Below are 24,997 nucleotides of genomic sequence, written 5' to 3' on the forward strand. Positions count from 1 at the left end.
GAGAATGATGTGATGGACAAGACCCAATCCTAAGCATAGCACTAGATCGTGTAGTTCGTATGCTATAGCTTTTCTAATGTCAAGTATCATTTCCTTAGACCATGAGATTGTGCAACTCCCGGATACCGTAGGAGTGCTTTGGGTGTACCAAACGTCACAACGTAACTGGGTGACTATAAAGGTGCATTACAGGTATCTCCGAAAGTGTCTGTTGGGTTGGCACGAATCGAGATTGGGATTTGTCACTCCGTGTAAACGGAGAGGTATCTCTGGGCCCACTCGGTAGGACATCATCATAATGTGCACAATGTGATCAAGGAGTTGATCACGGGATGATGTGTTACGGAACGAGTAAAGAGACTTGCCGGTAATGAGATTGAACAAGGTATAAAGATACCGACGATCGAATCTCGGGCAAGTACAATACCGCTAGACAAAGGGAATTGTATACGGGATTGATTAAGTCCTTGACATCGTGGTTCATCCTATGAGATCATCATGGAACATGTGGGAGCCAACATGGGTATCCAGATCCCGCTGTTGGTTATTGACCGGAGAACGTCTCGGTCATGTCTGCATGTCTCCCGAACCCGTAGGGTCTACACACTTAAGGTTCGATGACGCTAGGGTTATAAAGGAAGCTTGTATGTGGTTATTGAATGTTTTTCGGAGTCCTGGATGAGATCCCGGACATTACGAAGAGTTCCGGAATGGTCCGGAGGTAAAGATTTATATATAGGAAGTCCTATTTCGGCCATCGGGACAAGTTTCGGGGTCATCGGTATTGTACCGGGACCACCGGAAGGGTCCCGGGGGCCCACCGGGTGGGGCCACCTATCCCGGAGGGTCCCATGGGCTGAAGTGGGAAGGGATCCAGCCCAAAGTGGGCTGGGGCGCCACTTCCCTTAAGGCCCATGCGCCTAGGGTGAAGGGGGAACCCTAAGGAAGAGTCCCAAGGAGGGAAGGCACCTCCTAGGTGCCTTGGGGGGGAGGTAAACCTCCCCTGGCCGCCGCCCCCTAGGAGATTGGATCTCCTAGGGCTGGCGCACCCCCCCCTTGGGCTCCCTATATATAGTGAGGGTAGGAGGGCCTCTTGAGAGAACCCCTTATGCCTTTGGTGCAGCCCCTCCCTCTCTCCCAAGTTCTTCTCCTCTCCCGTGGTGCTTGGCGAAGCCCTGCAAGATTGCCACGCTCCTCCACCACCACCACGCCGTTGTGCTGCTGCTGGATGGAGTCTTCCTCAACCTCTACCTCTCTCCTTGCTGGATCAAGGCATGGGAGACGTCACCGGGCTGTACGTGTGTTGAACGCGGAGGTGCCGTGCGTTCGGCACTTGATCATCGGTGATTTGAATCACGACGAGTACGACTCCATCAACCCCGTTCACTTGAACGCTTCCGCTTAGCGATCTACAAGGGTATGTAGATGCACTCTCCTTCCCCTCGTTGCTAGTCTCTCCATAGATAGATCTTGGTGATACGTAGGAAAATTTTGAATTTCTGCTACGTTCCCCAACAAAACCCTCAACTACTTTCCCATATGCACATATGACCTAAACTCTAAGCCAAACTCGGTCCTACCGATTCTTCCTATCCGGCACCACCGAGTTTCACTTGTCATTAGCCACTGCCAAACCCTAGCAATTCGGTTCTACCGATAAGGATCTCGGTCCCACCGAGATGGGGTTGAAAACTCTCTGTTTCCCTTTCGTAACTTTTCGGTCCCACCGAAAGAGCGAATCGGTCCCACCGAGATTGCAATGTAAACTCAGTGTTTCCCCTTTGTAACTTTTCGGTCTCACCGAAAGAGCAAATCGGTCCCACCGAGTTTGCCTGACCAACTCTCTGGTTAGCTAATTACCAAATTCGGTCTCACCGAGTTTGTGTAATCGGTCTCACCGAGATTACGTTATGCCCAAACCCTAACCGAATCGGTCCTACCGAGTTGCATGTCAGTCCCACCGAAATTCCTAACGGTCACTAGGTTTACTACTTCGGTAAGACCGAGTTTTCTGATTCGGTCCCACCAAGATTGGTAAATTGTGTGTAACGGTTGGATTTTGTGTGGAGGCTATATATACCCCTCCACCTCCTTCTCATTCGATGAGAGAGCCATCAGAACACACACACCATTCCTACTCATATGTTCTGAGATAGAACCACCTACTCATGTGTTGAGACCAAGACATTCCATTCCTACCATATGAATCTTGATCTCTAGCCTTCCCAAGTTGCTTTCCACTCAAATCTTCTTTCCACCAAATCCAAATCCTATGAGAGAGAGTTGAGTGTTGGGGAGACTATCATTTGAAGCACAAGAACAAGGAGTTCATTACCTACACACCATTTGTTACTTCTTGGAGAGTGGTGTCTCCTAGATTGGCTAGGTGTCACTTGGGAACCTCCGACAAGATTGTGGAGTTGAACCAAGGAGTTTGTAAGGGCAAGGAGATCGCCTACTTCATGAAGATCTACCGCTAGTGAGGCAAGTCCTTCGTGGGCGATGGCCATGGTGGGATAGAAAAGGTTGCTTCTTCGTGGACCCTTTGTGGGTGGTTGCTTCTTCGTGGACCCTTCGTGGGTGGAGCCCTGTGTGGACTCGCGCAACCGTTGCCCTTGGGTGGAGCCCTGTGTGGACTTGCGCAACCGTTACCCTTCGTGGGTTGAAGTCTCCATCAACATGGATGTAGGATAGCACCACCTATCTGAACCACGGGAAAAACATCCGTGTCTCCAATAGTGTTTGAATTCTCCAAACCCTTCCCTTTACATTCTTGCAAGTTGCATGCCTTACTTTCCGCTGCCAATATACTCTTTGCATGCTTGCTTGAATTGTGTGATGATTGCTTGACTTATCCTAAAATAGCTAAAATCTGCCAAGAACTAAAATTGGGAAAAGGTTAAGTTTTTATTTGGTCAAGTAGTCTAATCACCCCCCCTCTAGACATACTTTCGATCCTACAGAAGCATTATGACAATGCGGTTGATGTAGTCATACGTCTTCACGATCGACCGATCTAGTACCGAAGATACGGCCCCTCCGCAATCTGCACACGTTCGGCGCGGTGACGTCCCGCAAACTCATGATCCAGTAGAGCTTCGAGGGAGAGCTTCGTCAGCACGACGGCGAGATGACAGTGATGATGTTGCTACCGGAACAGGGCTTCTCCTAAGCACCGCTACAATATTACCAATGTGGATTATGGTGGAGGGGAGCACCACACACGGCTAAAGATCAATGATCAACTTGTGTGTCTATGGGGTGCCCCCCTCCCCCGTATATAAAGGAGTGGAGGAGGGGGAGGGCCGGCCCTCCTATGGCGCGCCCCATGGGGAGTCCTACTCCCACCGGGAGTAGGATTCCCCCCTTTTCCATGTAGTAGGAGTAGGAGAGGGAAGGAGGAAAGAGGGAGAAGGAAAGGGGGGCGCCGCCCCCCTTCCTAGTCCAAATCGGACCGGAGGAGGAGGGGGCGCGCGGCCTGCCATGGCAGCCCCTCCTCTCTTTCCACTAAGGCACATAAGGCCCATTAAACTCCCCGGGGGTTCCGGTAACCCCCCGATACTCCGATATATGCCCGAACTTCACTCGGAACCCTTCCGATGTCCAAACATAGTCGTCCAATATATCGATCTTTATGTCTCGACCATTTCGAGACTCCTCGTCATGTCCCTGATAAAATCCAGGACTCCGAACTACCTTCGGTACATCAAAACACATAAACTCATAATACCGATTGTCACTGAATGTTAAGCGTGCGGACCCTACGGGTTCGAGAACTATGTAGACATGTCCGAGACATGTCTCCGGTCAATAACCAATAGCGGAACCTGGATGCTCATATTGGTTCCTACATATTCTACGAAGATCTTTATCGGTCAAACCGCATAACGATATACGTTGATCCCTTTGTCATCGATATGTTACTTGCCCGAGATTCGATCGTCGGTATCTCAATACTTAGTTCAATCTCATTACTGGTAAGTCTCTTTACTCGTTATGTAATGCTACATCCCGTAACTAACTCATTAGCTACATTGCTTGCAAGGCTTATAGTGATGTACATTACCGAGAGGGCCCAGAGATACCTCTCCGACAATCGGAGTGACAAATCCCAATCTTGATCCATGCCAACTCAACAAACACCATTGGATACACTTGTAGATCACCTTTATAATCATCTAGTTACGTTGTGACGTTTGGTAGAACACAAAGTGTTCCTACGGTATTCGGGAGTTGCATGATCTCATAGTCATAGGAACATGTATAGTTATGGAGAAAGCAATAGCAACAAACTAAACGATCATCGTGATAAGCTAACGGATGGGTCAAGTCAATCACATCATTCTCTAATGATGTGATCCCGTTAATCAAATGACAACTCATGTCTATGGTTAGGAAACATAACCATCATTGATTCAACGAGCTAGTCAAGTAGAGGCAAACTAGTGACACTCTGTTTGTCTATGTATTCACACATGTACTAAGTTTCCGGTTAATACAATTCTAGCATGAATAATAAACATTTATCATGATATAAGGAAATATAAATAACAACTTTATTATTGCCTCTAGGGCATATTTCCTTTCAGTTTCCCCTCTTGGCCCATAAGGCCCGGAACCCCTTCGGGTGACCCGATAAGTACCCGATACCCCCCCCCCGAAACACTTCCGGTGTCCGAATACAATTGTCCTACATATGAATCTTTGCCTCTCGACCATTTTGAGACTCCTCAGCATGTCTGTGATCTCATGCGGGACTTCGAACAACATTTGGTCACCAAATCATATAACTCATATAATACTATATCGTCATCGAACGTTAAGTGTGCGGACCCTATGGGTTCGAGAACTATGCAGACATGACCGAGACACCTCTCCGGTCGATAACCAATAGCGGAACCTAATGCCCATATTGGCTCCTACATATTCTACGAAGATCTTTATCAGTCCAACCGTTATGACAACATACGTAATTCCCTTTGTCCATCGGTATGTTACTTGCCCGAGATTCGATCGTCGATATCTTCATACCTAGTTCAATATCATTACCGGTAAGTCTCTTTACTCGTTCCATTATACATCACCTCGTGACTAACTCCTTAGTCGTTTGCTTGCCAGCTTATGATCGATGTGTATTACCGAGAGGGCCCTGAGATACCTCTCCGATACTCAGAGTGAACAATCCTAATCTCTATCTATGCCAACTCAACAAACACCTTCGGAGATACATGTAGAGCATATTTATAATCACCTAGTTACATTGTGACGTTTGATAGCACACATGGCATTCCTCCGGTATCCGGGAGTTGCATAATCTCATAGTTGAAGGAATATGTATTTGACATGAAGAAAGCAATAGCAATAAAATCGAGCGATCATTATGCTAAGCTAACGGATGGGTCTTGTCCATAACATCATTCTCCTAATGATGTGATCCTGTTATCAAATGACAACTCATGTCCATGGTTAGGAAATCTTAACCATCTTTGATCAACGAGCTAGTCTAGTAGAGGCTCACTAGGGACACCGTGTTTTTTTATGTATTCACACATGTATTAAGGTTTTCGATCAATACAATTCTAGCATGAATAATAAACCTTTATCATGAATAAGGAAATATAAAATAACAACTTTATTATTGCCTCTAGGGCATATTTCTTTCAAATGTCAAGATCAGTGCTAACACTTGTATGGACACTATGCGATTGCCTTGCGATGGCATGGCGAGCACCCACAAAACCGAGCCAAACAGGCGATCGAAAACACATGACCAAAGCAACCAGGAGTCATAGCGCCGGCAAGGCCATATACTGACAATGGGCGCCATGGAAACATTCGAGACAACAGAACCCTAGAGCCATAGGCATCGGGCAGGAGAGGACACGGGTGGGAGGACGTTGGCTACAACAACCGCTACGTAGCAGCTATTGATACGCATCTTCCCTGGGAAGAGGATGGGGGACAGGACATCGTGGTGTTGTTCCATTTGCCGCCGCCGCCGTTGTGCGTCTCCCATAGGGGAGAGGTTGAGTGAGAGGGCGCCATGGATGCAGACGTGGGTATAAAGAGAGAGAGGTAAGCGTTGCTTACCAAGGAAACAACACCATAAGACCGCCATCCCAAGCTGGAGTGTGGCCGCCTCCGTCGAACCCGGCCAAGCAGAAGATCGAACCTAGGGTTTGGTTCGGTCCCCGTGGACGAGCAAAGTAGGAGGTTGAGTAGGAAGAGAGAAAACAGCGGACCACAACTACCATGACCTGGGATGGAGGGGGCGTAGCCAAGAAGAAACAGGAGAGGGAAGGGCGATGATGCACGGTGAAGGCTGAGAGGAAACAGGGAGGCTTGGCAAATGGGATCTTGAGATAATGAAGTAGAAAGAGAAAGAAGCTCCGGTAAAAGTGGTGGAACTTCTAATAGGCTGAGTCAAGCGATGAATCGGACCGAGGAAATAACTGAACAACAAAGAAAACATGTGGGAGGTGTACCATCACACCGGTCTAGACAAAAAACCCAAAGAAGAACTGGCAACCAACTATGGAAAAACCAATTACACATGTTAATTAAAGAGGAAGCACCGCTACAGCGCCAAACACACGGTAGTTGGGCTAGCTTAGCCACTTTAATTTCTCTATATACAAATCTCCTGCCAATGTTGAAGCCTCTCTAACTCCCATTGATTCAAGAGTTTCTAGATCTGACAAATTTTTAAAAGTGATACATCACGCACCTAAGAAAGTCCCTACTGAGTCTCGGCTCATAGCAGCAACAACCCCATAACTCCCGTTCCTCATTACCGCATCATTAGTATTGAATTTTACATGTTCCGTTTGTGGGAGCTAACCAAGTTGACGGTCTTGATACAATGTTTAGGTTCTGACTAAGGATGGCAATGGGTCGAGTTGAACAATATCAAACCCATATCCATATCCATGAAGACAGTCTTTGCCCGCCCACGAAAAATCCACGGGTGAAAAATGGTGTCCATGTCCAAACCCAATGGATATTCATACCCACTGGATATCCAATGGATCATCTCAAGACATATAAATAAGACATAAGACAATGTTAATACAGGATATTCCATTTTTCACCTCGTGGCAAGCTAGGCTTCACTTATTGAAAACATCAACTTATGGTAAATCAGCATCCAGTAACAACCTAATATCATTTTGTATCTTTCTAAAATATGAGAATGATGAGTCATTTAGCGAGGAGATAAAAATAAGGGAAGGAGTGCTAGAGTATGTTACCGAGGATTGAATGTCAACTAATAGAAGTTACGTTGGGGATTGTGCAATTTCTTTTGCATGTTTTACATAACAAAGTGTAAAATTACAGTGGGACATGTGACTGTGGGGTAGGGATAGCAGAGTTTTGCCCATTAATGCATACTATCGGGTCGGGTTTGGATATATCCACGGGTAAAAGATTATATTCATACCCTACCCACGAGCAATCGGGTCGGGTTTGGACGTCACCCATGGGCACAAAAGCATATCCAAACCCTACCATTTGAGTCGGATATCCATGGGTAAAATTGCCATCCTTAGTTCTGACCAATGTTTGATTTAGCTAACACCTCGATGTCAACCAGGTAGGTGTTGATGAAACAATGTGTTGATGAGGGACTCTGAAATATGTTCTCATGAATAGCCTTTCTTCTTACTCTCCAGATTGCCCGCATCGTCACTATCGTCTTTGTAAAATGCTCGTGAGTAAGAGTTTCATGCATCGAGAACAACCAATTCTTAGCACTCATCTCCTGGTTTGCACATATGTGTTCCATCATTTCTTCCGTCCGCGACACTGAATGCTACTGGGGCAACCCATTTAATTCGAGCCATGTGAGCCGCCTCCACTATTTGTCGTCTGCGGGTGGCAAATAGGACGAGGTCGCAAGACGAAAACCTTATATGCTGCTCACTGCGTCGTAATGTCGACGCCTCGCATAGGGTTGCACGAGCAAACGACGAAGTGGGATGGCCCAACTGCTAGCGAAGCTTTTTTTGCACACTATTTCTATCGGTCTAGGGAACCTTCTAGAAGGTTCCTAAACCGGATTTTTTTTCAGTTTTTCCTTTTTTCTTTTTCCTTTTCTTTTTCCCGATCCTTTTTTTGTTTCATTCTTTTCGTTTTTTGTAATTTCAAAGAATTCATAAAAAAATCAGACTTTCAAATTTTGTTCACTTAAACAAAGGATAAAATTTGTTCATATTTAAAAAAATGTTTGGAATTTCAATATTTTGATCATGTTTTTTACAATATGTTGAATTTTTTAAAAAATTGTTCGTAAATTCAAAATTCATTCACGTTTTTGTATAGAATTTAGGAATTTTTTTCACATTTTCGAAAATTGTTCGAGTTTTCAAATTTATTCATGTTTTAATTTTTTTTCAGAATTTCAATATATTTTTAAATATTTTTCGAAAATTGTTCACTTTTACAAAAAATGGAATATTGAAATTCGTTTATGTTTTTAAAAAACTGTGCATGCTTTTTCTATAGAATTTCAGAATTTTGTTCTCGTTTTTCAAAGTTTGTTCACTTTTGAAAAAATGTTTGGTTTTTCTATATTTTATTCATGTTTTTAGAAAATTGTTCGCGTTTTCAAAAATTGTCCAGAATTTCTAAATTTGTCATGTTTTTTCTAAAGAAATTCAAAATTTTGGTCACGTTTTCAAAATTTGTTTGCATTTCTTAAAAAGTGTTCGTAAATTGAAAAATGAATGTAATTTCAAAACTTTATTCACGTTTTCAAAAATTGTCCACAAAATCGACTGTTCAAATTTTCTAAAATTGTTCGTGTTTGTCAAAAAAAGATCAGAATGTTAAAAAAGGTGTTCATTTTTTTGGAAAAATATTCGGATATGCTGTTTTATTTCTTAAAAAATTTGCGGTTCCCATTAGCCACTAGCAGGCATCATATGCGACGGCTGGTTACACACGTTATATAGGGGAGGGGTTCCGAGTTCGATCGCCTGCACTGCACGCTTTTTTTGCGAATTTTACACCGCTAGCTACAGTACCACCTAATTGGCTGGCCCACTTGAGCTCCCCGCCTGTGCGAACGTCCGCCAATCTGCCGCAACGAGCGGCAGACAGGAGGTCTTCGCGAGTGCAGCCCGTTATTTTAGGACTATCTGGGCTTTTGTTAAATCCCGGCCGGTTGCCAAAAGGGCTCTCGGGCCAACTAATGGAACCATCGCAAGGCCCAGAAAGCGACGGCATCGAATCGCTTGCCGACGAAGCAAATCGCCGAGGCGAAGGAAGGAAGGAAGGAAGGAAGGAGACCGACGCGACTGTTATCCACCTGTCCATCCGCCTCGTAGCGACCAGAGACACGCACTCATTTCTCAGGACTACACAGATCGGAGAAACCGAGGCCCCCCTGCCCAGCCGCGCGAGCAACTTCCTCCACTTCGATCGATCCAGCAAGAGAGGGGTTCCGATGGGGCTGCAGTGGATGCTCCTGACGTGCGTGGTGGGGGCGGAGGCGGCGGTGGCCGCGCTGCTCACGCTCCCGGCGCCGCGGGCCGTGCGGGCACAGATCGTCGGGCTCACCTCGATGCTTCTGCAGCCCTTCGCCGCGGTGCTCCCCTTCGCCGCCTTCCAGCTCCTCGGTGCGTGCGTGCGGGGCCTCGGCCTTGCAGTGAAAAAGCTTCTCCTCGGTTCAAGCTCTGACGATAGATTTGCGTTTTTTTTCCCTCTCGTGTGTAGATATCTACTGGAAGAACGAGCACAGGCTGATTTGCACGGGAGAGATGTGCACCTCCGAGGAGCGTGTCCGCTTCGAGAAATCCGTGAGTGAATTGAGACCTTATGTGCTCGAATTTGTCGGCGTATTCTAGGGTTTTCTGCCGTTTGGTTCAGTACAGTTCATATGGGGGGAAATCGGTAACTGTTGCTGTAGAGTAGTAGAGTACACGTCTTCGGTTTGGAAGGGGACTAAAAGCACCAGTTGCCATCTGCCTTGACTTATAGCTGGATTGGTGAATTGTAGCTAACCACATGCTGTGGTTTGAAAGCCCGATCGTAGCTGTTTCCATGGAGGTTTAGTGGTGGTCTTGTCTTCAATTTGATATGATGTATCACCACCACTTCATTTTGACATTTTTTTTTCCTATTTTAAAGGCTTTATATAATATAACATGGAAGTTCTGTTGTTACTAAAATGGCCTGAACTTAGAGGTCATTACTATAGAAATTTGCAATTGAAAAGAGAAAATGGATGCGTTCTGATCTTATAATCTAAACACATCACCTATTTCCATTCTAGTTTGAAGTAACTATGTGTGGGTGAAGATAAGAAGGTGACGGTCTGACCTGGTAAATTAGTGGAAGCTTCAGCGACTATTTGTCAATGTGGGTTTCAGTTCTATATTGTTCCTACCATCTTTGTACACAAATCGAAGATATCCATTTGCAGCTGGATTGTGCAAAATCAGCAGAGCTGAGCATGCTCTTGTTATTTTTATCTGCTCACTCTGAAACTGGCAATCCTTCTGCTATTCTGTTATATTGAGGTTGGAAGAATTTCAATCTCTTATGTCAAGAAAAATTATAGACACCCTTCTTAATTTGTCGGTTGGTTAGATACTAATCGCACGTACTAACTCAACACATAGCTGACTTACAACTTGCATCCTACCTTCTTATTATAATATTATCTGAAATCCTTCATCTGTGGAGCATGTGTATAATCAATTTGTCCACATAGTTTATTATTTTCATTTTGTGGCATAGATTTGCCATCATATTCAAGAATTAAAAGTGTCAATTATTTTTCTTTATAGGTATCTTTTTCCTCCTTGATAGAAGTGTATAATTAAGCTGACCCATCAGCCAACTGTACAGCTTTCAGCCGTTTACACAAAGGAAATTGTGCTCTATCGTTGCTTTATTTCTCCCCTTTTGACTTTTGTTTCTTGTGCAGATTTTCAAGTCCCAGAGGAATGTCATCCTTTGTGTTTCAGTATTTATCCTTTATTGGTAAGTAAACTTCTCTGCAGGGTCTGATTAAATAATGTCTATGAAGATTTTGTATTTAATCCTTTATTTGATGTTTTACTTTGGGATAGGTCCATCTATCGCATTTGCAAGTTCAACAAGGACATTAAGGCACTGGAGGAGGTTGAGAAGCGCATCAAGGACGAGTAGAATCATCCTAGTTTGTGGTGAGTTATTGAACATGACTCAATGCATTATCAGTTGAATTAGACAATGCGTTTACAAGTACATGTGGTTGATTAGCTCAATGCTAATTCAATAATGGTCTTTTAAGAGAAGATTTACTTGTGCACTTGAATCATAAGATTTTTCTTCTTAGTGTGCGTTGATGTGCTTAAAGGAGTAGACATTGCTAAATAATGCTGGGCCGTGCTACACTGGAACTTAAATAATGTTCGGCAAATTCCTGCATTGTAACTCACTAACTCTGTGAAGTAAGGTAACTTGGACACTTTTGATTCAACCATATTAGGGTTGTTACTTGATGAACTGTGCCCTGGTCTGATTGATTTTGCTAAGATATTACAAACATCTGGACATGACTTGACTAATGATGCCTGCCTAAATATGCCGATACGCAATCCACTGTGTGCTTAGAATTTTTTCAGTGTTTTTTTCCTCTAATGTTTGCTTTATTGATACTCCCTCCGCCCCATAATGTAAGACGTTTTTTGACACTAGTGTAGTTTAAAAAAACATCTTACATTATGGGACGGAGGGAGTACTAGTTAGTGCTCAAGGATTGATTATAGTAAAGCTTGAACATGCCATTCATGATCGGACATGTCAACATATGATATATATGCCTTCTCCTATTGGTGATGGAATTTCTGAACTGTGCTTTTTTAACGGCGAGCTGATGAATTCCAATATGCCCATGGCAAAAATGGTCCGTTAGTTTGTTAGCTAGATATATTGATTACAATGCCAGAAGCTTCCCTAACCTGCGCTAGTTTCATGGTAGCAGAATTTGCGGCCAGGTGTTTAAATGGTGTTCTAATTATTCAGGAACAGACAAACAGCTACCTGACTTCTAGACTAGATGTAGATGTCGATATTGTATATTATACTTCGATAGAGAACCAAATGCTGATGTGAACAGATTCGTAATAGTGTGCTTATTTACACATGAAAATTGGTGTTTAATTACTCATTACTCATTTGTTCTACTTTCATCGCATTTCCGTGCTTGTAGTTTTCTAATCAGAGAGAAAATTGAGATTCATCTTTAACTAGTCCTTAATTGACGCAGATGGATTTTGTGGTATTCTCGGCCTTCAGCAGATGTATCCAGACTTTAGGATATCCAATGTATATTTGGTTCTCCTTTGAGCAAGTAGAATGTAACCTGTTTCGACGGTTCGCATCCTCCTTTCTTGGACCGGCTGTTCTATATGTAACTTGTGGCAGTGGCTTCTACGAAGACACCTAAACGTTTCCATATTAGTCATCCTTGAAGTTTGAACATCTACTAGAATGTTTTCTGGACCGACCTTTCGGTGGTCTTCTGTGTTGAAATAGTCTGGTATTTCTGTAGAATTTCACTCCTTGCTTGATGTCGAAGTTCCCAGCAGTTGAGATAGAGACCCGGTCATAAACCAAGACGGCTGTTTTTCAAAAAAAAAGAATATCTAGATGGTCGATGATGTTATGTACGTTTGTGGTGTTGGAATGGCAAACTTACAGAACATCTCCGGCTGTAATTTGATGGCGTCCGACTTGGTGAACGCACATAGGAACTGTTCTTTTGGAAACAATATGAACTGCCTTGACCTTTGCTGTCTGTTGCTGTCTCGCTGATGTAGGGGCGTACCACCTCAACATAAGCTCGAGTGACTTCGTAAAACCTGTAGCAAGTCGGCTGTCCATTTCATCGCACAGCTACCTTTTTCCACACGGTATCCGTCTAAACGTCCGCCCTGGTCCGATCTATTTAAAAATCAAATGCATAGTGTCCGTTGACAGTCAAAAAGACGCTGATTTCATAGTTTTTACATGTCCGACAACAAAAATATCTTAGTCCAACAGTCTGAGCAAAATGAAAAAAAAAAGAGATTGTTTGCCCTGCTAGACCGGCTATCCGAGCGTCCTTGCTCACTCTGTCGTCGGCTCCTCCTCGGCATTCGCTTCCTTCTCGCCTTCTCGTCCGTCTCCTTCTCCGTTGTCTCCAGCTGCTCCTTCAAGCGCTTCAACATTCTAAGACGAATGGCTTGCACGATCATTCTTGTATCGTCATCCAACTCCTCTAACTTCAAGGTCAACATCTTTGAATCCTTTGAAGTGGCCGTGATCTCAACCTAATCTTTGAGCCTGGTCCTCTTCTTTTTAAGTTTGAGCTTCTTCTAGGTCGCTGCCATCAACATGTTAAAACTCTTACTTTTTTCTCTCCTTTTGCTCCGTGCCATGGATCGAAGTTTGAGCTTCTTCTAGGTCGCCGCCATCAACATGTTAAAACTCTTACTTTTTTCTCTCCTTTTGCTTCGTGCCATGGATCGGATTGATGCTAGTGGCCAGTGGCAAAATCTTGGGGAGGGGGGGGGGGGGGTCTTCGACAGGCTCGAGCCTCCCCTCCAAAACTTGAATTTTTTTATAGTAGCCTAGTCTCGTACCAAAATTTTATCCTTATTTGAACTAAAAAATGAGAGTTAGCGGCTTTTTCTTCATGCCATTAAATTTGGGCCCCTCCCCCCTTCATTTTCTTTCAAGATTTGCCACTGCTAGTTAATGCGAAGCATCCCAAGGTCATCCCCATGGACCTACCATCGCCTCACCAAGTGCCTAGCGGACCCATGACACGAGCACGTGCAAGAGCTCTCAAAACCGAGGTAACATCACTCCTCTCAGATTTCCACTTCGATGCACATGAGACATGGCTACTACCTCATATGGACACATTGTGCATACTCAGGTATCATGGAGAAGCTAAGGAGCGAGGAGAAGAAGAAGAGGAAGATGGACGTGAAGACGGAGACGAAGTAGAAGAACTGCTCAAAGTCTCCAGGCTCCGGACGACCGACGAACCCCGGACGTCCGACGACCTCCAGGCTCCGGACGTCCGGCCCTCTCCGGACGACCGACACTTCCACACCCGAGCCAAAACAGACGGACATCCGACGCCCCACGGACGACCGACGCCTGGACGTCCGACCCCGACCGGACGTCCGACAGAAGACCACCTGAGCCGAATCTACGGACGTCCGACAGGCACCGGACGTCCGGACCCTCGCGAGCCTCCGGACGACCGGTGACCCCCGGACGTCCGACGCCTGTGCGCTGTTTCATGTTGGGCCGTAGCCCATGTGTCTGTGTACTAGAGTAGGGGTACCCTAGTATCCCGAACTTGTGCACGGGCAGTCGCAGCATCCCGCGGCAAGGCTTGCTGGGTGACCGCCAAGGCCCTCCGTGGTTCCTTTGGAGCCATTCAAGGACAAAGTATCCAAGATAAGGAGACAAGACCCCGGCAAGAGGAGCTTGCCGGGAAGGCCAACCAAGGCATCTCAAGGAACTTGCCGCGACGCGCCACGCGTCCCGGCAAGGCCCAGTGAGCGACAAGCTCCTGGGCGCGACAAGACAACGACCGCGGCAAGGCGCTTGCCGCGGCAAGCCACCACTCTGTGTCCGCGCTCCAGCACACCCACCAACGTGTCGCTCTGGGACCCTTCCAGCCGTACGTGGCGGGAGGCTGTGCAGCCAGCGGTGCGCGGTGGCAAGCGGCGCTGACAAGATTGCCATTGTGGCGGGCAGTGGCGTCCCTGGCGGTCCCTTTTTGCACTATTTAGGCGACACAGACGGGCATTTAATGCCCTTGTCCCCTGCCGTCAGGGTTAGGTATAATGCACTGTAGCAGGTAGCTGTACCAACCGCAGCACCTTTCCATTTTTACCCTTGTCTACGTTGCCACCTGTCGGTGACCCCTTGAGCATATAAAAGGAGGCCCATGCGCAACGTAGAGGGGGGTTGGCAAAAAAAGGGGTGGGAACTCTCACGCTCGGTCTCGTTAGCTGCTGGAGTGTACTGTAGCACTCCGCGCTCCCGAGCAAGAACTCAATACAAACCACAAAGCAGGAGTAGGGTTTTACGCATCCATGCGGCCCGAACCTGGGTAAACCGCTCGTGTGTTTCGCCTCGATCCGCTCTTCGTGCGACCTCCGCCCCCGCCGAACCGAAAGGGACTCGGCCCGCCGGTCCCATAGGTGCCCGTGGATCAGTGCCCCGGCATCTTTGGCGCGCCAGGTAGGGGGCGTCGAGGTTGTGTGAACCAGATCCGGCGTTCACACGAGCTAGATCTTCATCATCTTCATCGACATGCCGCCAAAGAAGAAGGCTTCGGAGGCGGCTGCTCCGACCGCGCCGAACCCACCATCGCCGGAGCAAACGGCTGATGGGGCGGGCACCGGCGGAAGAACGGGCGTCGACGAGGGAGCGGCGGAGATTTCTGAGATTGGAGTAGCAACCGGCGAATGGGCGAACTGCCCCTGTTTCCCCTGCTTATAAGGAGGGAGGGGGCGGACGTTCCGCATTTCCGAATAAAGAAACCACCCACGATCTCTCCCACAACGCCGCATTCAACGCGTGCCGTTCGGGGAGGGCGCGGTGGATACGGAGAAAGATACGGCGTAACCTAGGCCGCGCGTGCCCGTGCCCTGTTTTGGGCCTGGCCCAACAGCGCTCGGCACCGTGTATGGCTCAGGCCCGGGGGCTCCTGTCGGTGTACTAGAGTAGGGGTACCCTAGTATCCCGAACTTGTGTATGGGCAGTCACAGCATCCCGCGGCAAGGCTTGCTGGGTGACCGCCAAGGCCCTCCGTGGTTCCTTTGGAGCCATTCAAGGACAAAGTATCCCAGATAAGGAGACAAGACCCCGACAAGAGGAGCTTGCCGGGAAGGCCAACCAAGGCATCTCAAGGAACTTGCCGCGACGCGCCATGCGTCTCGGCAAGGCCCAGTGAGCGACAAGCTCCCGGGCGCGACAAGACAACGACCGCGGCAAGGCGCTTGCCGCGGCAAGCCACCACTCTGTGTCCGCGCTCCAGCACACCCACCAACGTGTCGCTCTGGGACCCTTCCAGCCGTACGTGGCGGGAGGCTGTGCAGCCAGCGGTGCGCGGTGGCAAGCGGCGCTGACAAGATTGCCATCGTGGCGGGCGGTGGCGTCCCTGCCGGTCCCTTTTTGCACTATTTAGGCGACACAGACGGGCATTTAATGCCCTTGTCCCCTGCCGTCAGGGTTAGGTATAATGCACTGTAGCAGGTAGCTGTACCAACCGCAGCACCTTTCCATTTTTACCCTTGTCTACGTTGCCACCTGTCGGTGACCCCTTGAGCATATTAAAGGAGGCCCATGCGCAACGTAGAGGGGGGTTGGCAAAAAAAGGGGTGGGAACTCTCACGCTCGGTCTCGTTAGCTGCTGGAGTGTACTGTAGCACTCCGCGCTCCCGAGCAAGAACTCAATACAAACCACAAAGCAGGAGTAGGGTTTTACGCATCCGTGCGGCCCGAACCTGGGTAAACCGCTCGTGTGTTTCGCCTCGATCCGCTCTTCGTGCGACCTCCGCCCCCGCCGAACCGAAAGGGACTCGGCCCGCCGGTCCCATAGGTGCCCGTGGATCAGTGCCCCGGCACCATGTACCCCTTCGCCCCCTCTTTTGTACTAAGACTATATATAGACCTCTTATTCCTTCTAGCTAGGGTTAGCATTGGTTTAGCTCATTTGAGAGATAGAGCATTGCTCATCCACATCGGATCTACTCCTCGAGAGAGACCGCGGCCTCTTCGGAGAAGATCCCTTTGGATTCAAGACCTCCTTGCAGAGAAGAACATCAAGACCTCCTCACGGAGAAGACCGGCTACCCTTGTATCGTCCCTAGTTGATCGTGTACCGTGTGAACTGTTATGTATCCGAGGATCTAGCACATGTGTGACTATCTTGTGTTGGTTTAGTGATTTCTCCCGTGTTTTCCCATGTGTTTCCCCTCGTTTCCCCCTTGTGTTCTTCGTGTTCTTCGCGGGATCCGCTCCTTTCGTGAAAGATCGGGCGATTAGGGTTCTACCCTACACCACTGGTGGGCAACCACACATCGCACAATAACTCGTCCTCCCATGTGTTGAAGCTTTCTTGTCTACCCCTCTTCTTGGATAGGCCGTAAATTCGTCCGGACCAAGATCGTCGTCACCATCTTGCTGGCCAGTGTACGAATCCAGCCAGCCGGTACACTTGCCCGGCTGGGTGTACGTGCTGCAATGTGTGTGCGTTTTCGGCTAGTGGGCGTGCACCTCCCGCTCTTAGTCATCCACCTACCCGTCCTCGAAGGATCCTTCGCCCCCTCCTTCGTGGATCATCTCCTTGTCTGCGTCGTCATACATCGGCTCTCCCAATTAAGACATACCGGTGAACAGAGAGCGGGCACCGAGCTGCTCCACGTCCGGCGTCCGCAATCAGACAAGTTGCGGTGATGCAGACACGGAGAAAAGGAATGGCGCCACGTTGACGTCAACGCAATAAGACACGTGCCCGGCGGCGGATGTCGGGAACTGCTTGCCGAGCTGCTGGGCGGCGTAGAAGTAGGGAGGCTTGTTGAAAGTGTAAGTGGCACTTATACTATATTTTGGTGTGATGACAATGTGGTTAGTTGAACTAATATCGGTTGCTAAAGTTTATCTCAGGATATTGGTTCTAAGTGCCCACGATGGAGATGTGCGACCCCCCCCCCCCAATTTCAAAAAGGGCAAAGGCGTGGTCTTTCGATGCTTCGAAGGTTTTAGTTTTGGTTTGCTTCGAGTCGTAGGAAAGACTCCACTATTAAGAGGGTTTGTGTGGATGCAAGCCGTGTGGGAATGCCATTGTCGAGCCTTACTCTCTTATCCTTCCCACTCCGACCACCTAAAGAACCTAGTGTGTGTGCTGTGGTACTCAGAAAGCTTGCAACAGAAAGTTACTGGTTACCTTGCCCCCCGTGCGCACGGGGTACTGCGTAACTCTCTGAGTACCCCGTGCGCACGGAGTCTTCTGACCCCCATGCGCACGGAGTCTTCTGACCCCCGGGTGGTGTGAAAGTCTCTGAGTACCCCCGTGCGCACGGGGCTGACTTGGCCCGTGCGCACAGGGTCCAACGGGCAGAAATCCCCACCAGCCAAGAAGACTTATATATGCCCTTCTTCCACCTCCAACCTCTAACCCTAATGTCTTGTTGAGCTCCACCATTGCTACACCCCATTTTGCTCAATACTCTCAATCCCTCCACCCAAACTTGTTGAAACTTTGGGGATTGGGAGAGCAAGACCCGATCTACAACTTGACCAAACCAAATCGCGTTCCCCACAACATTTCTTCCCATTGACTTGTTACTCTTGGATCTTGGGATCCTAGGCGGTTAGAGGTTCCTCCGAAAGCTTCCTTGCTTGTGGTGTGCTCCGGAGAAGTTTGTAAAGGTGTGGTGGTCGCCTTCAAGACCAACCCCGAGTGATTTGAGGCTCATCCGTTGGGGGTGACTCGAAGGAGAATACGGTGAACCTTCAGTGGCGTTCCGCAAGCTTTGGCTCCGGCACCGCTCCAAACGGAGAGTAGCTCTTCCCCAAGGAAGAGTGAACTTCGGGTTAAAATCCGCGTCCTCGTCTCACTTGTGGTTAATCCATTCCCGCACCTTACTTTGTTGTTGTATGCTTGTTGGCTTGCTAATTAGGTTGTTGCCTAGCATATTTATCTTGGAGCTTGCTTGTCATATAGGTTGCATTCACCTAGTTGCATATCTAGTGAACTCTTTTATCCGTAAAGCCTTAAAAACGACAAGAAAGATTAAAATTTGTAGTCTCCTATTCACCCCCCTCTAGTCGACCGTATCGATCCTTTCAATTGGTATCAGAGCCTCGTGCTCTAATATAAGGTTTTACAACCTTAGAGGATATGGTCGATCTAGGGAATGTGGGAGGTGGCGCACCCGTTGCGAAGGATGGTCAAAACCTACCCCCCGCCGCGGCCGAGGCACTTGATGCCCCTGCCATTGCTCCCGCCGCTCCTACTAACCCGAGTGTCCCCTTGACCGCGGCCGATATTCTTTCAATGTTTGCGGACCTCAAAGCCTCTATGTTGAAAGATGTCCGGTCCTCGGTCAAGGAGGAAATTGATGCTCGCTTGAAGCCATCAACATCCACATCAAACTCGTTTGATCCAAATGACATTCATGATGCGGATGACTCAAGGGAACCTCTTGCTTCTCCGGCTCGCACTCAAGTTCCCAAGTACAATGCCGTGGAACCCTTTTACTCTCCTCAACCTTTGCAACATCCTCACATTAATCCCGTTGGGCCTCTGCCCCCTTTGAAAGCTAATGTGTTTGCTAAGTGGAAGCTAGATATGGAGTCTCACATGCGGAGTGCTTCAACTCAATTGTGGTGGATTGTGGTCAATGGATTCAACCCCAAGGACCCAATGAATCTCACTCCAAGGGAAGCGGTTGATGACCAACTCAATGCAACCGCACACAACATGCTACGCACCGCTGTGACTGAAGACTATAGTGACTCCATTGCTCTTCTCAAAACCGCAAAGGAAATTTGGGATTGCCTTGAGGAGGCTCTGGAAGGAGATGAAGCAATTCGAAGATCTCGATTGGCTTTGCTCAAGCAAGAAGTGAATCTCTTTGTGAGGAATGAGGGTGAGTCCGTAGAAGAGGTCTACCGAAGGTTGAAGTCCCTTGTGCTCAACTTGAGAACCTTCGGGTGCACTTGGGCAAATGATGATTTCATCAAGGACAAGTTCATAGATGCTATGGTTCTCACGGAACACACCATGGTCATGATGGTTCATCAACGCCCGGATTATCACAAGTTGACCGCGGCTCAAGTTGTTTACACTTTCTCTACCCATCTTCTTTTGGAAACCAAGTCCAAGAAAACCTTTGCAATAGCTCAAGCAACCAAGAACTCCAATCTTGCTTTGAATGCCAAGAAAGTGATAAGCCAACCCTCAAGGGAGGAAGAAGTGAGTGAAGAGATATGTGAGGAAGACAATGACACCTCGTGCCCGGCAAATGATTTTGCAGAAGACTTGGCACTCTTAGTCAATAAGTACTCCGGGACCATGGCAAACAAAGGGAAGAATCTTCAAGGAAGATCCTTTGGACGAAGGAAATGTTACAATTGTGATAGCCCAAGACACTTTGTACATGATTGTCCGTATGAGAGACGTGAAGACAAGTCAGAGAAGCTTGTGCTTAAGAAGAAGTTCACCAAGTTTGCAAAGAGGAAGGATGACAAGGCTCTTATTCATGAAGAATACATGTCAAGAGATGAAGATGACGGTGATGATGATGAAGTGGGCACGGCCGTTTTTGCCATGCATGCCACTACCTCCTCCACCACCACCGGGCCTCTTCGACTCTCCAAATGAGGACAAGCCGTTCACTCATCGGTGCCTCATGGCCAAAGAGGTAAAAACAAAGTCCAAACCCAAGAAACCCGACAACTACACTGCCAATGTCTCATGTGAGATAGTGGAGGATGAGTGTGATGAGGGCGTGGATAATGATGAGGAATCCTTAATGGCTTTCATGAAAACTCTTCATGGTGAAGCTCGTGCTCGTTTTGGCGATCTCCTTAAGTCACTTGCCGAACGCGATGACTTTATTGAGAACGTCGAAAACCTCCTTATAGAGGAAAAAGAGAGAGTTGATCTCCTCGAGCACGAACTTAATGAAGAGAGTGTCATGAGAGCATCACTTGAGGAAGCCTTATCGTCTCATCAAATTGACTTTGTTAAAACCAATGATGCTTTGCAACTTGCTCTTGAGAACAAAGATGCTCTTAACGTCAGAGTTGAAAAGCTTCTAGTTGATCACACAAGACTTGTTGAGGAGCATGAGTTCCTTGTGATTAGTTCCAAGGTTGTCAAATGTGACCTCATTGCTCTCACCGAGTCTTATGCCCAACTAAAAGCTACAACCATTAAGGCTCTCACTTCCGTACCTCATATAGATTTAAATGATGATGCTTGTACGGCTAACTTTGTTCAGGATTGCACCTCCCTTCAAGAGGAGAATAAGAAGTTGAAAGCCCAAATTGAGAAAGGGCTTGTATCATGCATCCAAGGGGAGAAAAACCTAAACGACCTCTTGAGCAACCAAAAGGAGTGTGTTGCCAAGGAGGGAGTTGGGTTCAATCCCGCATCTAAGAATGGTAAGAAAAAGAAGAAGAGCAACAATAAGAAGATCGGTCTGACTCCTTCCCCTCCCCAAAAGGTAGTGTTTGTGCAAGAAGTGCACAAGGAGAAGGAGAAGGAAACTGAGGGTGTTGGGAGTGGCAAGGTCACTAGGGACAAGGCCATTCCCAAGAATTTTGCCGGCAAGAACAATCCATCTTATGTTCTCATGAGTGGAGATGATGGTTATACCTTTGCAAAATTTGTTGGAACTAACTATGATGATTATGCTTGGACTATTTGGGTTCCCAAGACCCTTGTTGCTAACTCACCAGGACCCATTGCAAAATGGGTACCTATAACCAAAGCTTGATTATTGTAGGACTATGTCTCCGGTGGAACTCAATGGGTGATCGATAGTGGATGCACCAATCATATGACCGGAGAAAGGGAGATGCTTGTGGAGTTCGTTGATTCACTCAAGGCCTCTTCGAACACCTCCTTTGGTGACAATAGCAAGGGCAAGGTGGTAATCTCTAATGATTCATCACTTTCAAATGTCATGCTTGTCCAATCCCTTCACTACAATTTACTTTCAACTATTCAATTGGCTCGTGCCAGATATGATTCACATTTTGGTGAATTCCATGTGACCGTCTTTAAGAGAAGCAATCTCAAAGTGGTCTTTGTTGGGCATGTTGAAGACAACCTTTACGTGGTTGATTTCTCAAAAAAGAAAACTCATCTTGCAACATGCCTAATGGCCAAGGCAGACGTGGGGTGGCTATGGCACCATAGGCTAGCCCATGTGGGCATGGGAAATTTACAAGCTCTCTTAAAGGGGTAGCACATCCTTGGACTAACCAATGTGTCTTTTGCCAAAGATCATCCTTGTAGTGCTTGCATTGCCGGAAAGCTTCATGAAAAAGCTCATAAAGTGAAGACTGTCATCACAACCTTGAGGCCCCTTGAGCTTATCCATTTGGATCTATTTGGGCCTCCAACATATGATAGTCTGGGAGGGAGGAGGTATTGCCTTGTCATTGTTGATGACTTCACAAGATATACTTGGGTGTTCTTTCTCAAGACTAAAGATGAAACTCAAGAAACCTTCATCAACTTTGCCAAAGAAGCTCAACGTCAACATAACTGTGAGATCAAGGCAATTCGAAGTGACAATGGCACCGAGTTCAAGAACTATACAATGGATGAATTCTTGAGTGAAGAGGGGATAAAGCACCAATATGCCGCACCATACACTCCCCAACAAAATGGTGTTGCGGAGAGGAAGAATCCGACTCTTATTGAGATGGCTAGAACCATGCTTGATGAGTACAAATCACCATACAAGCTTTGGGCAGAAGCCGTCAACACCGCGTGCCATGCTTCAAACCGTCTTTATCTTCGCAAGCTCAAGAACAAGACCCCATATGAGCTCCTAATCGGGAGAAAGCCTAACGTCAAATACTTTCGGGTACTCGGTTGTAAGTGTTTCATTTTAAACAAGAAATCCCGGTTAGCTAAATTTGAGTCTAGAACTTATGATGGCATATTTGTTGGATATGCATCAAACTGTCATGCTTACCGAGTTCTCAATAAATCCACCGGGTGCATTGAGGAAACGGTAAATGTGGAGTTTGATGAAGATAATCGCTCCCGTGTGGAGCAAATTGTTCCTAGTGTTGTAGGTGATGAGGCTTCTTCACAAGCTATAAGGACAATGGGAATAGGCCACATTCTTCCACAAGAAACACCCCATGTCCAAGTAGAAGAAGAAGGAGAAAGAGCCCCTCTTGTGGAGTCTCCACAAGGGAAGTCATCACCGACACCACTTGTACAAGATGCTTCGGGAGATCATGAACCTATCCAAGAACAAGATCAAGTCCCTCATATTCCTGAGCAAGATCAAGAGCAAACTCTTCCAAATAATGAAGAACCAATCGTTGAGGCTCAAGATCAAGCTCAAGGTCATGATCAAGATCAAGATCAACCCCAACCACAAGTGTCTTCGTCGTCATCACTTCGTAATGAGCAAGAACTTGTGGTTACAAAGAGAAGACAGTCTCCAAGGCTAAAACAATCCCAAGGGCAAGCTTCTTCATCAAGTCCAAAACCAAGTGAACAAGAGCTTGACCTCAAAGAGCAAAAAGTGGCCGCCAAGCTAAAACATCTTCAACACCTCACCGAGAACATCTACGGAAGCATCAAAAAGGGGGTAACTACTCGTAGACGTTTGGCAAACTTTTGTGAACATCACTCGTTTGTCTCTTGTGTTGAGCCCCTTAAGGTGGAAGATGCACTTGACGATCCAGATTGGATAGATGCCATGCATGAAGAACTCAACAACTTCACCCGCAACAAAGTGTGGACCCTTGTATAAAGACCCAAGGAATTTCATAATGTCATTGGAACAAAGTGGATTTTCAAGAACAAACAAGATGAACATGGACAAGTAATAAGGAATAAGGCAAGGTTAGTGGCACAAGGTTTCACCCAAGTTGAAGGTTTGGACTTTGGTGAAACTTTTGCCCCCGTTGCCTGTCTCGAATCCATTCGCATCTTGCTTGCTTATGCCTCTCATCATGATTTCAAATTATACCAAATGGATGTTAAGAGTGCATTTCTTAATGGTCCTCTTAAGGAGTTGGTGTATGTCAAGCAACCTCCGGGTTTTGAAGACCCCGATCATCCCTCTCACGTTTATGAACTCCATAAGGCACTCTATGGACTCAAACAAGCACCTCATGCTTGGTATAATCGCCTTACGACGTTCCTAAGCGAGAAGGGGTTCCAGATTGGGGTAATAGATTCCACTCTCTTTGCAAAGAGGGTAAAAGGAGAGTTGTTTGTTTGCCAAATATATGTTGATGATATTATCTTTGGGTCCACTAACCATGCTATTAACGTTGAGTTTGAGAATCTTATGACTAAGGAATTTGCGATGAGCATGATGGGAGAGTTGAAGTTCTTTCTCGGTTTTCAAGTGAAGCAAATGAGAGGAGGAACCTTCATCAATCAATCTCGTTATATCCAAGACATGCTCAAGAGATTCAAAATGCAAGATGTCAAGCCAATGAAGACACCCATGCCCACAAATGGTCAACTTCATCTTGATCTAAATGGTAAAGAAGTGGATCAAAAGGTATATCGCTCTATGATCGGTTCCTTGCTTTACCTTTGTGCATATAGGCCAGATATTATGTTGAGTGTGTGTATGTGTGCAATATTTCAATCCACTCCTAAGGAAAGCCACTATTCAGCAGTGAAAAGGATCCTTCGATATTTGGTTCATACCCCAAACTTGGGCCTTTGGTATCCCAAGGGATCATCATTTGAGTTAATGGGTCACTCGGATTCGGATTGGGCCGGAGACAAGGTTGATCGCAAGTCCACTTCCGGTTCATGTCAATTCTTAGGGAGGTCGTTGGTAAGTTGGTCTTCAAAGAAGCAAAATTGTATATCTCTCTCTGCAGCCGAAGCCGAGTACATTGCTGCCGAAAGTTGTTGTGCTCAATTATTATGGATGAGGCAAATTTTGATGGATTATGGTGTCAAATGTGACAAAGTGCCTCTTTGGTGTGACAATGAAAGTGCCATCAAGATCACCGAGAATCCGGTTCAACATAGCAAGACCAAGCATATTGAGATTCGCCATAATTTCATTAGAGATCATTTGGCCAAGGGAAACATTGAGTTACTCCATGTCAACACCGAGAATCAACTAGCCGACATCTTCACCAAGCCTCTTGAAGAAGCAAGATTCCGCGAGTTAAGGCATGAGCTAAATATCGTGGATATTAGTAACTTGGGATGAAATTCTTGCTCATACACACATACTCATGTATTATCTTGCTTAGA

At 46.7% G+C, this 24,997-nt stretch overlaps 1 protein-coding gene and 1 pseudogene across 1 annotated transcript; both read left to right on the forward strand.

The window, feature by feature from the left end:
- The first annotated feature begins 9,276 nt into the window (after window positions 1–9,276).
- On the forward strand, window positions 9,277–12,478 carry LOC147976310 (uncharacterized). Its single transcript, XM_087518684.1, has 5 exons — window positions 9,277–9,620; window positions 9,718–9,800; window positions 10,934–10,989; window positions 11,079–11,174; window positions 12,260–12,478. Exons 1-4 carry the CDS (start codon window positions 9,449–9,451, stop codon window positions 11,155–11,157), a joined length of 390 nt encoding a protein of 129 aa, XP_087374810.1. The 5' UTR covers window positions 9,277–9,448; the 3' UTR covers window positions 11,158–11,174; window positions 12,260–12,478.
- A 5,614-nt stretch (window positions 12,479–18,092) lies between these two features.
- On the forward strand, window positions 18,093–22,162 carry LOC147976311 (uncharacterized; annotated as a pseudogene).
- The last annotated feature ends 2,835 nt before the right edge of the window (window positions 22,163–24,997 follow it).

This window comes from Triticum urartu, chromosome 4A, assembly GCF_056163025.1.
Source record: "Triticum urartu cultivar PI428250 chromosome 4A, HENAU_Tu73, whole genome shotgun sequence".
Lineage (NCBI taxonomy): Eukaryota > Viridiplantae > Streptophyta > Magnoliopsida > Poales > Poaceae > Triticum > Triticum urartu.

What these genes read in the sequence shown, in the direction of transcription:
- LOC147976310 (XM_087518684.1), top strand. Translation starts at nt 9,449, where the DNA reads ATGGGGCTGCAGTGGATGCTCCTGACGTGCGTGGTGGGGGCGGAGGCG. An exon ending in CGCCGCCTTCCAGCTCCTCG is followed by an intron (nt 9,621 to 9,717) that starts GTGCGTGCGTGC and finishes TCTCGTGTGTAG; the next exon opens with ATATCTACTGGAAGAACGAG. An exon ending in GTGTCCGCTTCGAGAAATCC is followed by an intron (nt 9,801 to 10,933) that starts GTGAGTGAATTG and finishes TTTCTTGTGCAG; the next exon opens with ATTTTCAAGTCCCAGAGGAA.